This window comes from Bos mutus, chromosome 6 (genome assembly GCF_027580195.1).
Source record: "Bos mutus isolate GX-2022 chromosome 6, NWIPB_WYAK_1.1, whole genome shotgun sequence".
Lineage (NCBI taxonomy): Eukaryota > Metazoa > Chordata > Mammalia > Artiodactyla > Bovidae > Bos > Bos mutus.
In genome coordinates this window covers 60,899,549-60,912,012 of record NC_091622.1, presented here as the reverse complement: position 1 = coordinate 60,912,012, position 12,464 = coordinate 60,899,549, and the positions used below count along the sequence as shown (strand labels likewise).

Genomic DNA, 12,464 nt, shown 5'->3' with positions numbered 1-12,464 from the left:
GCTGTGGTTCACGGAGTTGCAGAGAGTCAGACCCGACTGAGAGACTGAACTGAATTGAACAGGATGGATGTGGGAAATAATGAACCAAGATACATAAAATGTTTAATATGGCACCACTTACACAGCAGGCTTTTAATCAATGACATTTGCAAAGTAGATTAAGATGGCATGTTTAATTTATAGATAAAAGAATCCCAGAGGGATATGAGAGACCTAAGGTAATTTATCTAGTCAACAGGAGAGCCAGGCCTCACCCCAGATCTTTCGATATCCAAACCTAGTGGCCTTCCCGTTATACCATTCTGCCTCCCAGAAAAGGAAGCAGACGCTCAAGCATAACTGATTTTTATCCTTCCTGCCCTAATCCTAGGCATCAATCTTCCCCGGAACACTATTGATAAATTCCCTTCTTTTTATGGTAATCACTATAATATCTTTTGTTTACAGGATACATAAGAAAACTAAAACCCCTCTGAATTCTAAGGACATTGAGATTTTCTACTGGGAAAACAAGCCTAAATGAGGCACCAAGTACTCTTAAAACATCTGCCTGAGAGATCTTAAGCAAGTTACTATGGAGTCTAAAATTCTTTATCCATATGAATATAGATTTATAGATGAAAATAAGAATTAGTGGCTGAATATTTATAAAGTTATATATGTCCAAATTGAAACAGAACTTGTCCAGATTTGTAAGAGGCTATATAATTTATTCATTTTAGAAAAGTGTATCTAACTCAGTCTTAACAAATGATTTAAAATACTCATGACTTGACTAAAATTAAATAGCAGTTAAAAATATTGATATACTTTCCCCTTATACTCTTAGTTAATTTATATATCTTAACTGCAGATAGAAAACTGTGATAGGCAGTGTTTATCATGGTTCCAGCGATCCTCTCCTCTTGTGTTCAGGCCCTTGTATAACCCTGTCTCTTTCAATGCAGGCTACCCCTGGTGATTTGCTCCTAACCAAAGAATATGGCAAGATGATGAGGTGTCATTTCAAGATCAGGTGACTGATCTGTGACTTTTATCTTGTCCACACTCAATATCTATTGTCTTCTCTATTTGCATACTTTGATTAAGCAAACTGCCATGTTGGAGAGTTCCACATGGGAAGGGAACTAAATTCTGTTGATAATTGTGGGAGTAAGCTTAGAAGCTGATCCTTCCCCAGGAGATGACTGAAGTCTCAGTCAATACCTTAACTGCAATATGTGAGAAACCCTGGAGTGGAGACCCAGGTAAACTGTGCTCAGATTCCTGACCCATAGAAGCTGTGAGGTAATAAATGATGTATTAAATCACAAAGTTTTGGGGTAATTTGTCACAGACCAATAAAGGTAACTAATACATTGCTTTAAAAACTGTATAAACTTTCTGAAATAACTAACATTTATTTTTCCAACAATTTAATATATAGATCTTCACTATTTCAGTTCAGTTCAGTTCAGTCACTCAGTCGTCTCTGACTCTTTGCGACCCCATGAACCACAGCACGCCAGGCCTCCCTGTCCATCACGAACTCCAGGAGTCCACCCAAACCCATGTCCATTGTGTAGATGATGCCATCCAACCATCTCATCCTCTGTCGTCCCCTTCTCTTCCCGCCCTCAATCTTTCCCAGCATCAGGGTCTTTTCAAATGAATCAGCTCTCCACATCAGGTGGCCAAAGTATTGGAGTTTCAGCTTCAACATCAGGCCCTCCAATGAACACCTAGGACTGATCTCCTTTAGGATGGACTGGTTGGATCTCCTTGCAGTCCAAGGGACTCTCAAGAGTCTTCTCCAACACCACAGTTCAAAAGCATCAATTCTTCAGCGCTCAGCTTTCTTTTATAGTCCAACTCTCACATCCATACATGACTCCTGGAAAAACCAGGGCTGTGACTAGACAGACCTTTGTTGGCAAAGTAATGTCTCTGCTTTTTAATATGCTGTCTAGGTTGGTCATAACTTTCCTTCCAAGGAGTAAGCGCCTTTTAATTTCATGGCTGCAATCACTATCTGCAGTGATTTTGGAGCCCCCAAAAATAAAGTCTGCCACTGTTTCCCCATCTATTTGCCATGAAGTGATGGGACCAGATGCCATGAGCTTAGTTTTCTGAATGTTGAGCTTTAAGCCAACTTTTTCCACTCTCCTCTTTCACTTTGATCAAGAGGCTCTTTAGTTCTTCACTTTCTGCCATAAGGATGATATCATCTGCATATCTGAAGTTATTGATAGTTCTCCCGGCAATCTTGATTCCAGCTTGTGCTTCTTCCAGGCCAGCCTTTCTCATGATGTACTCTGCATATAAGTTAAATAAGCAGGGTGACAATATACAGCCTTGATGTACTTACTCCTTTTCCTATTTGGAACCAGTCTGTTGTTCCATGTCCAGTTCTAACTGTTGCTTCCTGACCTGCATACAGGTTTCTCAAGAGGCAGGTCAGGTGGTCGATCTGGTATTCCCATCTCTTTCAGAATTTCCCAGTTTATCGTGATCCACACAGTCAAAGGCTTTGGCATAGTCAATAAAGCAGAAATAGATGTTTTCTGGAACTCTCTTGCTTTTTCCATGATCCAGTGGATGTTGGCAATTGGATCTCTGGCTCCTGTGCCTTTTCTAAATCCAGCTTGAACATCTGGAAGTTCACGGTTCACATATTGCTGAAGCCCGGCTTGGAGAATTTTGAGCATTACTTTACTAGCATGAGATGAGTGCAATTGTGTGGTAGTTTGAGCATTCTTTGGCACTGCCTTTCTTTAGGATTGGAATGAAACAGACCTTTTCCAGTCCTGTGGCCACTGCTGAGTTTTCCAAATTTGCTGACATATTGAGTGTAGCACTTTTCAGGAAATTTCAAATTTGTCACCATCTTTCCTTTTACAGTTCTTCCCTAGAGTTTAATTATAAACAACATATACAAATTATAAACACATTATTCCTAACAAATGGGTGCCAAAATACATGAAGTAAAAACTGACAGAAATGAAAGGAGAAATGGGCAATTCAACAACAATAACAGGCAACTTCAATATTCTACTTTCACTAATGGAGAAAACAATGAGGCAAGAGGATCAATAAGGAAACAGAAAACTTGAGCAGTATAAACCAACCAAATCTAATAGACATCTACACAACACTCCTTACAATAGCAGAATAAACATCCTCAAGTACACATGGAACATTATCCAGGATAGATCATGTTAGGCTATAAAATAAAGCTCAGTAAATTCAAAAGGACAGAAATAATAAAAAGAGTGCTTGACAACCACAATGGAATGAAATAAGAATTAATGAAGACAGTTGAGAAATTAAACCACACACTACTAACCAACCAATGGTCAAAGAAGAAATCTAAAGTGAAATTAGAAAATACTTTGAAGTAAATGAAAACGAAGACATAACATAATACAATTTATAGGATGAAGTGAAAGCAGTACTTAGAAGGAAATTTATAACTGTAAAAGCCTATATTAAGAAAAGAAGATGGGTATCAGATAAAAAACGTAACGTATCATCTTAAGGCACTGAAACAAGAGCAAACCTAAATCAATACTAAACGTAAACCAAGCAGAAGGACAGAAATAATATAGATTAGACCAGGATTCAAGAAATAGAAAAAACTACAGAAAATCAATTAAACCAAAAGCTAGTCCTCTGAAAAGATCAACAAAATTGATAAATCTTTAGCTGGACTGACCAAGGAAAAAAAAAAACCAACACTTAAATTAGCAGAATCAGAAATGAAAGAGGAGACATTACTACCAATCCTAAAGAAATACAAAGGAAAACCACGAACAGCTGTACCAACAAATTAGATAACTTCAAAGTAATGGACAAATTTCTAGAAAGACACAAACTGCTGAAACTGACACAAGATGAAACAGACAATCCGAATAAATGTGTAAAGAGATAGAGCAAGTAATCAAAAACTAACCAAGCAGAAAGCCCATCCCCAGATGGCATCACTGCTGAATTGCACCAAACATTTAAAGAAGAAATTATAACAAGTTTTTTTACAAACTCATTAAAAAATTAGAAGAGGAGGAGAGGAAACACTTCCAAACTCATTTTATAAAGTCAATACTACCATGATACTAAAAGTAGAAAAAGAAATCACAAAAGAAATCACAAGAAAAGGATATTAACATGGAGAATCTCACATGAAGTCACTAAGCCTAGTATTGATTCTAAAAATGCTCAACTTCTAATCTTGATCTAGCAGGTAACTACTTTTTAAGAATAAACATGTAGGGCTTAGAATATAAATATAGTAATCACATACTCATTTGTTTTAGTGATGTAGATACAGAGGTCATTCTTAAAAGACTGAACTTTTAATTATAACTTTTTAATTATAACTTTTAATTAAAAAGATTTTAATTATAACACAAGAAAAACACATTCTTAGAGTTAAATATGTGTGTGTGTGTGTGTAGATTAGTAGAAAATTAGAATTTTAAAGGATTGTTCCTTTCCCTTCACTCTGAAACTATACTACTGCTTAAGTTCACTAAGTTCTATTAGAACACTTTATCTCTTCTGATTATCTATTAAATCTTCAACTCTTTATCATTTAATGATAAAGATTATAAGGAAAAACATTTAAAATAAGCTAAAATAAGATGTTTATACTAAAAAAAGTATAAATTATATTCAATTTGGTAGTCATATCCCAATGAATAAAAATCTTTTAGGTTCAATGTATTCAATTTGTGGGGACTTCCCTGGTGGTCCAGCGGCTAAGACTCCAAGCTCCCAATGCAGGGGTCCCAGGTTCAGTTCTGGTCTGGGAACTAGACCTGACATGCTGTAACTAAGACCCAGTGTAGTCAAATAAATTTTTAAAAATACATATTCAATTTGTAATTATAAATATAAGGCAAATATAAATACGAAGATTTCATATAAGTGGTTCCACATTGAAGAGGCAAATACTTAGCAAACTTCTGTTCCCATTATATGATCTAACTGTTTCTTATTTTTAGAAAAATTAAAGATATAAAAAATTTAAAAGGAAATTCAGGGAGTTTGCTAAATGCTTTCACTTGCTTTCTTGTAAGGTTGCAATGCTGCAAAGTAATAGATGAAAAAGTTCTGAAGGCTAAGGATTCAAAACCTCTTTTGGAAGAACTTATAAAACAAGCATTTCTATTTCTCTAAACTTTAACAGCATCACTGGAATAAGCTGACCTTACTGACGGATCGTTCTCCAGGAGCTCAGTAAGCCGTTGTACTTGTTCTGGCTGGATGGATCGCCCTAAGAGTGCTTCCGTGTTAGTGTAGATGAGGAATGCTGAGACCACGCCTAATAGGGTGCCCACACCCAAAGAACCGAGGCTGTCATACAGTGGGTTGCCTAAATAAAAGCACATAAGAAGTCAGTAAATTAACATGTTCCATTTCAATGAGCTTTAGGGAGCAAAGAACCTGAATTAGTAAATCAAGGGACCTGAAATTCATTCCTAATTCCTTTAATGACTTTCTCCTAATAGTTTTACTATTCTACAAAATAAGAATGCTACAACTTGCTGCATATTACATAAAGAGTATTATGCAGTTTAATTACTTATGATCCATTACTTGCACCTGGTTACATGGGTTAGGGTTCAGAGCATTTTCAAATTAGAGACAAGATATATATACGAAAGTAATAGAGTCCATTTCTTTTTTGATATGTTGGTAGCACTTTTCCTAGTTGACAAAATAATTGTAGGATCAACAGCTAAAAAAAATTTTTGTGTTTTGTCTTATAAAGATTCTGTGAAAGATTTAAGCCATATAAAAAAATACGTTTGAGGCACTTTTATCTCTTTCAACCAAGAATGATAACATAGGTAGTAACATTCTTAGATACACAAAAAGAAAGCAGAAAGCAAATGGAAGTTCATTTGCATCTAACGGCTACCTTAAAGCAGTGGTTCTCAAAATGCAGTCCTATGACCGGCAGCAGCCGCAGCATCACTGGATAACGTGGCAGTGATGCAAATTCTCAGGTCTCGCTCAAGACCTTCCAAACCAGAAATCTGCAGCAGGGGCCTAGCATTCTATGCCTTCCCAATCCCTCCAGATGATTCTGATTGTAAAGTTTGCCTTAGGCTGTTAGGGCTTTATTCTCTTCCAGAACCTGTAAGAGTTGACTTATTACCTATGAATGTATCAATAAATATTATACTTTAAATCTTTATAATAAATTTTACACACAAGGTTTTTATAATTAAGCATTTATTCCATAGATCAAATGTCAGTATTAAATTTAACTACCTTAATGCTTGATAAAATATGCATGTTTTACTAAAAAAAAAAATCTCAATTTACATTAGTTTTATTAACATATGGTCAAAATATAACACTAAAAAGGGATGACTTATTTTGTACTACTAAAGTATACAAATATGATCCATTTGTAAAACATAATCCATTAGGAAGTTTGTAATTATAGAGTTTCAAATCAAATACTGTTCTTCTTTAGAAATCTAAACTTAATTATTTTTACTTTCAAATATACATTTTTAATAACTGAATGACAATAAAAATGAACAGAATTATTAGCTGGAAAATATTTTATTTCCTGGCATGTCATTTAATGTAAATGACTTAAGTAATTAAATAAAAATTAAGGTGAAACTTTAATAATACATACTTGGTAGAACGAGATCTTTATCTTGATTTTTTTTCAACCTCGTTTTTTTTTAAATTTATTTTTAACTGGAGGAAAATTGCTTTACAATGTTGTATTGGTTTCTGCCATACAATAACATGAATTAGCCATAAGTGTAAATATGCCCTCCCTCATGAACCTCCCTCCCACCTCTGATCCCATCCTACCCCTCTATTAAAAGTTGACCTATTCATCAAGTCATACTTTCCTTAAGCCTTACATTTTGCTAAGAAATTATTTATGTCTGCTGCTGCTGCTGCTGCTGCAGAGTCGCTTCAGTCGTGTCCGACTCTGTGCGACCCCAGAGACGGCAGCCCACCAGGCTCCCCTGTCCCTGGGATTCTCCAGGCAAGAACACTGGAGTGGGTTGCCATTTCCTTCTCCAGTGCATGAAAGTGAAAAGTGAAAGTGAAGTCGCTCAGTTGTGTCCGACTCAGCGACCCCATGGACTGCAGCCTACCAGGCTCCTCTGTCCATGGGATTTTCCAGGCAAGAGTACTGGAGTGGGTCACCATTGCCTTCTCCGTATTTATGTCTAAAAAGTGTCTAAAATGGTAAGGTCAACTAGAAAAACAATCAAAACATTTAGGAATATTTTGGATCACAGTGAAAATCAGAAAATGATGGTTTAGTCTCAATATGCACATTCAAAATGAGAAAAATCTATTCATACTTCAGACTATGTTAATACTGCAGAACGGTGGAAGCTCATTACCTAAAATTATTTTAAATATGCTAGGACAAACAGGAAAGAATGGAAATACCATTCCAAGAGAATTCCAACCTCAGAAATTTAGTTTCTTCATAATAATTGGTTCATTTATTTTAGAAAATAAAAATAAAATGGTTTATCTGTCTTATTCACCTGTGCTGCACTGGCCTTCAAAACATTTAACTAGCTGCCAGAATAAGGATGGAAGCAACTAAAGAATCAAGGAAACAGGAAAGCAAAAGCAGTTATTATTGGCACTAACAGTGGAGAAAGACAAATGAATGAGCCACAATGTATATTTATTTTAAACTTTAGAGTTTATTAAAGTTCTCTGTCGTATATTATCTCAAACCTGTAAGGTCACTAGGACAAGTATCACCAATATCTACACATAAAGAACTTAAAAGCTCTGAATAGTTGTGTGATTTACTAAGTCACAGCTAGAAAGGTTTAGAGCATTATAGAAATGCTCTATTAGCAGCTTTCTTTATTTCTAAGAGAAATTTCTAACTCAGAAATCTGAATACTTTTACTATCTTATTTGTCTTATACAAACAGTTAGTATGAAATTCACATTTAACAATCTATTGATTTAAACTTTTTCAATGATAAAGAAGGAAAATTCCCACATATTAAAGGATTATTTAAGTAGTACAAATAAATCACCCATAATCCGAGAAATATTTACCTGTTATGGAGGTAAGGCCCATACAAGTGGCTGCTATTGTCACTCCCAACACAGCTGCAGTATCCTCCAGTAATATAACATTTGTACTAGGATCACGACTTTCCATTACTTAGTCATTGGGGTAGAGACAAGAAAAGAAAATTTTGAAATCTTAATTTGATGTTTTCAGGTAACATAAAATGTCCATTAATTTAACTTAATTTAATTTGAATTAAAAGGGAGTTCCCTAGTGGCCTAGTGGTTAGGATTATAGGCTTTCACTGCTATGGCCCAGGTTAAATCCCTTGCTGGGGAACTTAAATCCCATAAGTTGTGCCCAATGGCCATTAAAAAAAATTTTTTTAATGTATAAGATCCTGACTTTTAAAACTGTTCAATATAAATATAGTTACTTGATTTAAATGGTAACAATAACTGATATGTAAAGTCAAATTACTTTCTCAAGTTACGTAAGCATACACAGAAATATCCAAATATAAAGCACTCCTATTCAAATTACACTACATTTTTCTTTTTAAAAGAGCTAATATATAAGAGCCATAGGGAAGACACTGAGATATATTTTGTACACATCTATGTGGAACAAAGCAACAGTACTCGGTGATTTTAGGCAAATAACGATGATGATATAATACACCTACATTTCTAAAGTACATACCATACTTGTAAAATGACATTCCTTTGGCCCGAGCACTCCTACGAAGCTCATTTACAGCAACAAGAAGTGTTGCTGAAAGAAAAGCACTCATATCAGATGGAAGAAACTTCATGCCTCCAAACTTTAAAGATGGCATCTCAAAAGATAAATAAATAGGCACAATGCTTTAATGCTAAGAGCTGTCAATAGGAAAAGTTCTATATTAAACTAGCCATTATCAAGAACCCCAGTTAATCATTATAATAAAATGAATCCCATATTTTTAGCTACCATAATTTAAATATCATTACCATCACAACAGCCTTAATTTATTAGAAAACGATTAGTTGTCGGGTACCACACTAAGCACAATCATTTTTGAGACTCCCAACCTTTTGAGGCAGGTGGTATTATCAACATTTTACAAGACTGTCAAAGATGAAGTGATAATGCATAGAAAACGACAATGTTTCAAAAGTAAACATACTATAAGTAGAGCAGCAGATAAGGCAGTTTCATGCATGGTACTAGCACTTCTCTGTCATATTACTTCTATAGCTGAAACTTTCAAAAACTTAAAAATACTTGTTCTGCAAAAAGGGACAGCCTTCCCAGGTTAACATTACTAAAGCCTGATTCTTAAAAACTCGCTATATAGTTATGTATTTATACTCCATTTAAAATGTTCTGAGCTTAAAAATACTTGTTCTGCAAAAAGGGACAGTCTTCCCAGGTTAACATTACTAAAGCCTGATTGTTAAAAACTCACTATATAGTTATGTATTTATACTCCATTTCAAATGTTCTGATACTTAAGAACAAGAACAAAAAAAGCTTTTCCAAATTTGGCCTCATCCATTACAGGAATCAACATAGTACATTATACAAAGAATTTCCTCCCTCAAAGGAGACAAAACTTTATTCTTATTTCTACAGTTTTCTTTAACCAAGAGAACTTATTATTAATAGCAAACTACAAAAATGGAGTATAGATTATTAAGAATAACAAAATTCTGGGATAGTACGTACCTCCTTCAGATACTAATGATCCCGCTAAAATACAGTATGCCTAGGAAATAAATATTAAAATAAAGCATAAGTTAATATTTCACTAAAGAATTATAACAGTCCATGCATAAGCTTAATGGAAGGAAACATCAATTCAATCCTAATCAGATAAGGATTTTGATGGGAAATAGTTCAAGTGAGGACAATGAGACACATGGTGTCTTCATAAGAAGAAACAAGAGTTAAAATTTGATGACCATCTCATTTTTTAATACCTGGAAGAGTAATATATACACACACAGTAGAATGTTATACCATGACCTAAGTTAATTCATGATATAAAAGAATTATTACTTAACTGGTAAAAAAAGTTTTTGAACTTCAAAATGAACACAAACATTTGAAATCTAGGGTTGTGGATACAGTATGATCCACAACCATACCCAGTTATGTCTTAATTTTCTTTGGACGCCCAGTACCAAGAGAATTCTTTCTCGGTCCTGATTCAGATGGATCAGCAGTTATACACAGTAATCAATTTGGGGGAGGAAGACAATACCATTTTCCTTACAAGCCCAGACACTCTTGAATTAGATAAAGATATCAAGAGGTATCACTAAGAACAAAGCTAGTGGAGGTGATGGAATTCCCAGTTGAGCTATTTCAAATCCTAAAAGATGATGCTGTGAAAGTGCTGCACTCAATACGTCAACAAATTTGAACTCAGCAGTGGCCACAGGACTGGAAAAGGTCAGTTTTCATTCCAATCCCAAAGAAAGGCAATGCCAAAGAATGCTCAAACTACCACACAATTGCACTCATCTCATATGCTAGTAAAGTAATGCTCAAAATTCCCCAAGCCAGGCTTCAGCAATATGTGAACCGCGAACTTCCAAATATTCAAGCTGATTTTAGAAATGGCAGAGGAACCAGAGATCCAATTGCCAACATCTGCTGGATCATCAAAAAAGCAAGAGAGTTCCAGAAAAACATCTATTTCTGCTTTATTGACTATGCCAAAGCCTTTGATTGTGTGGATCACAATAAACTGTGGAAAATTCTGAAAGAGATGGGACTACCACTCTACCTGACCTGCTTCATTAGAAATCTGTATGCAGGTCAGGAAGCAACAGTTAGAACTGGACATGGAACAGCGGACTGGTTCCAAATTGGGAAAGGAGTACATCAAGGCTGTATATTATTACCCTGCTTATTTAACTTATGTGCAGAGTACATCATGCAAAATGCAGGACTGGATGAAGCACAAGCTGGTATCAAGATTGACAGGAGAAATATCTATAACCTCAGATACGCAGATGACACTACCCTTATGGCAGAAAGTGAAGAAGAACTAAAGAGCCTCTTGATCAAAGTGCAAGAGGAGAGTCAAAAAGGTGGCTTGAAACTCAACATTCAGAAAACTAAGATCATGGCATCTGGTCCCATCACTTCATGGCAAATAGATGGGAGAACAATGCAAACAGTGACAGACTTTATTTTTTGGGGCTCCAAAATCACTGCAGATGGTGACTGCAGCGATGAAATTAAAAGACGATTACTCCTTGGAAGGAAAGTTATGGCCAACCTAGATAATATATTAAAAAGAAGAGACATTACTTTTCTAACAAAGGTCTGTCTAGTCAAAGCCATGTTTTTTCCAGGAGGCATGTATGGATGTAAGAGTTGGGACTATAAAAGAAAGCTGAGCGCCGAACAATTGATGCTTTTGAACTGCGGTGTTGGAGAAGACTGTTGAGAATCCCTTGGACTGCAAGGAGATCCAACCAGTCCATCCTAAAGGAGATCAGTCCTGGGTGTTCATTGGAGGGCCTGATGTTGAAGCTGAAACTCCAATACTTTGGCCACCTGATGTGGAGAGCTGATTCATTTGAAAAGACCCTGATGCTGGGAAAGATTGAGGGCAGGAGGAGAAGGGGACAACAGATGATGAGATGGTTGGATGGCATCACCGACTCAATGGACATGAGTTTGGGTAAACTCTGGGAGTTGGTGATGGACAGGGAGGCCTGGCGTGCTGCAGTTCATGGGGTCACAAAGAGTCAGACATGACTGAGCGACTGAACTGAACTATCAAGAACACCTTTGTGCTTTAGTCCAAGACATACAGAAAGAAATAACAGATTTTAAAAAAGTTTTATATGAAATTCAAATGATAAATTTTATATGAAATTTAAAAATTCAAATATAGAATTTTTGGAACCCCAGCCTTCCCTGAAATAGAGGTTTAAAAAATTTGAACCCACTTCAACTTTCTCCTCATCCTGTTAAGGAAAGCTAACATTTCCCAAAGCTACGTGATTTGCTTGAGTATATGGAAAGGTTATTGAAATAAGAACTAGAATACAGGTTTTCCTATCTCAATTTTAGGCTCCTTCCACTGAATCTTACTGGCAACATCAGCAGAAATAGTCTGGAACTACACCATGAGATACAAAAGCTGACAGGGGTGCCACATGACCACTTTGCACTTCTCAAGGGAGCTATGGTCACAGCTGCCAAGCAGGGTAATCTCCAAGAAGTTCCCATGAGAAGAAAAAAGACAGCTTTAGGTACCTATGAAGGCCAGCGGATACCAGTGCAAGGTGATGCTGGTACCCGCTGCTGCTGCTAAGTCACTTCAGTCATGTCCGACTCTGTGTGACCCCATAGATGGCAGCCCACCAGGCTCCCGCATCCCTGGGATTCTCCAGGCAAGAACACTGGAGTGGGTTGCCATTTCCTTCTCCAATGCATGAAAGTGAAA

At 36.1% G+C, this 12,464-nt stretch overlaps 1 protein-coding gene across 1 annotated transcript in view; it reads right to left on the bottom strand.

Moving 5' to 3' along the window:
- SLC30A9 (solute carrier family 30 member 9) overlaps positions 1-12,464 on the bottom strand; it is an 88,182-nt gene that overhangs the window by 16,729 nt on the left and 58,989 nt on the right. The window contains exons 12-15 of the mRNA XM_070372336.1: positions 9,722-9,761; positions 8,714-8,785; positions 8,056-8,163; positions 5,188-5,353 (exon numbers count right to left, since the gene is read on the bottom strand). Coding sequence (XP_070228437.1) covers positions 5,188-5,353; positions 8,056-8,163; positions 8,714-8,785; positions 9,722-9,761 — 386 coding nt within the window. The remainder of the gene's footprint in view (positions 1-5,187; positions 5,354-8,055; positions 8,164-8,713; positions 8,786-9,721; positions 9,762-12,464) is intronic.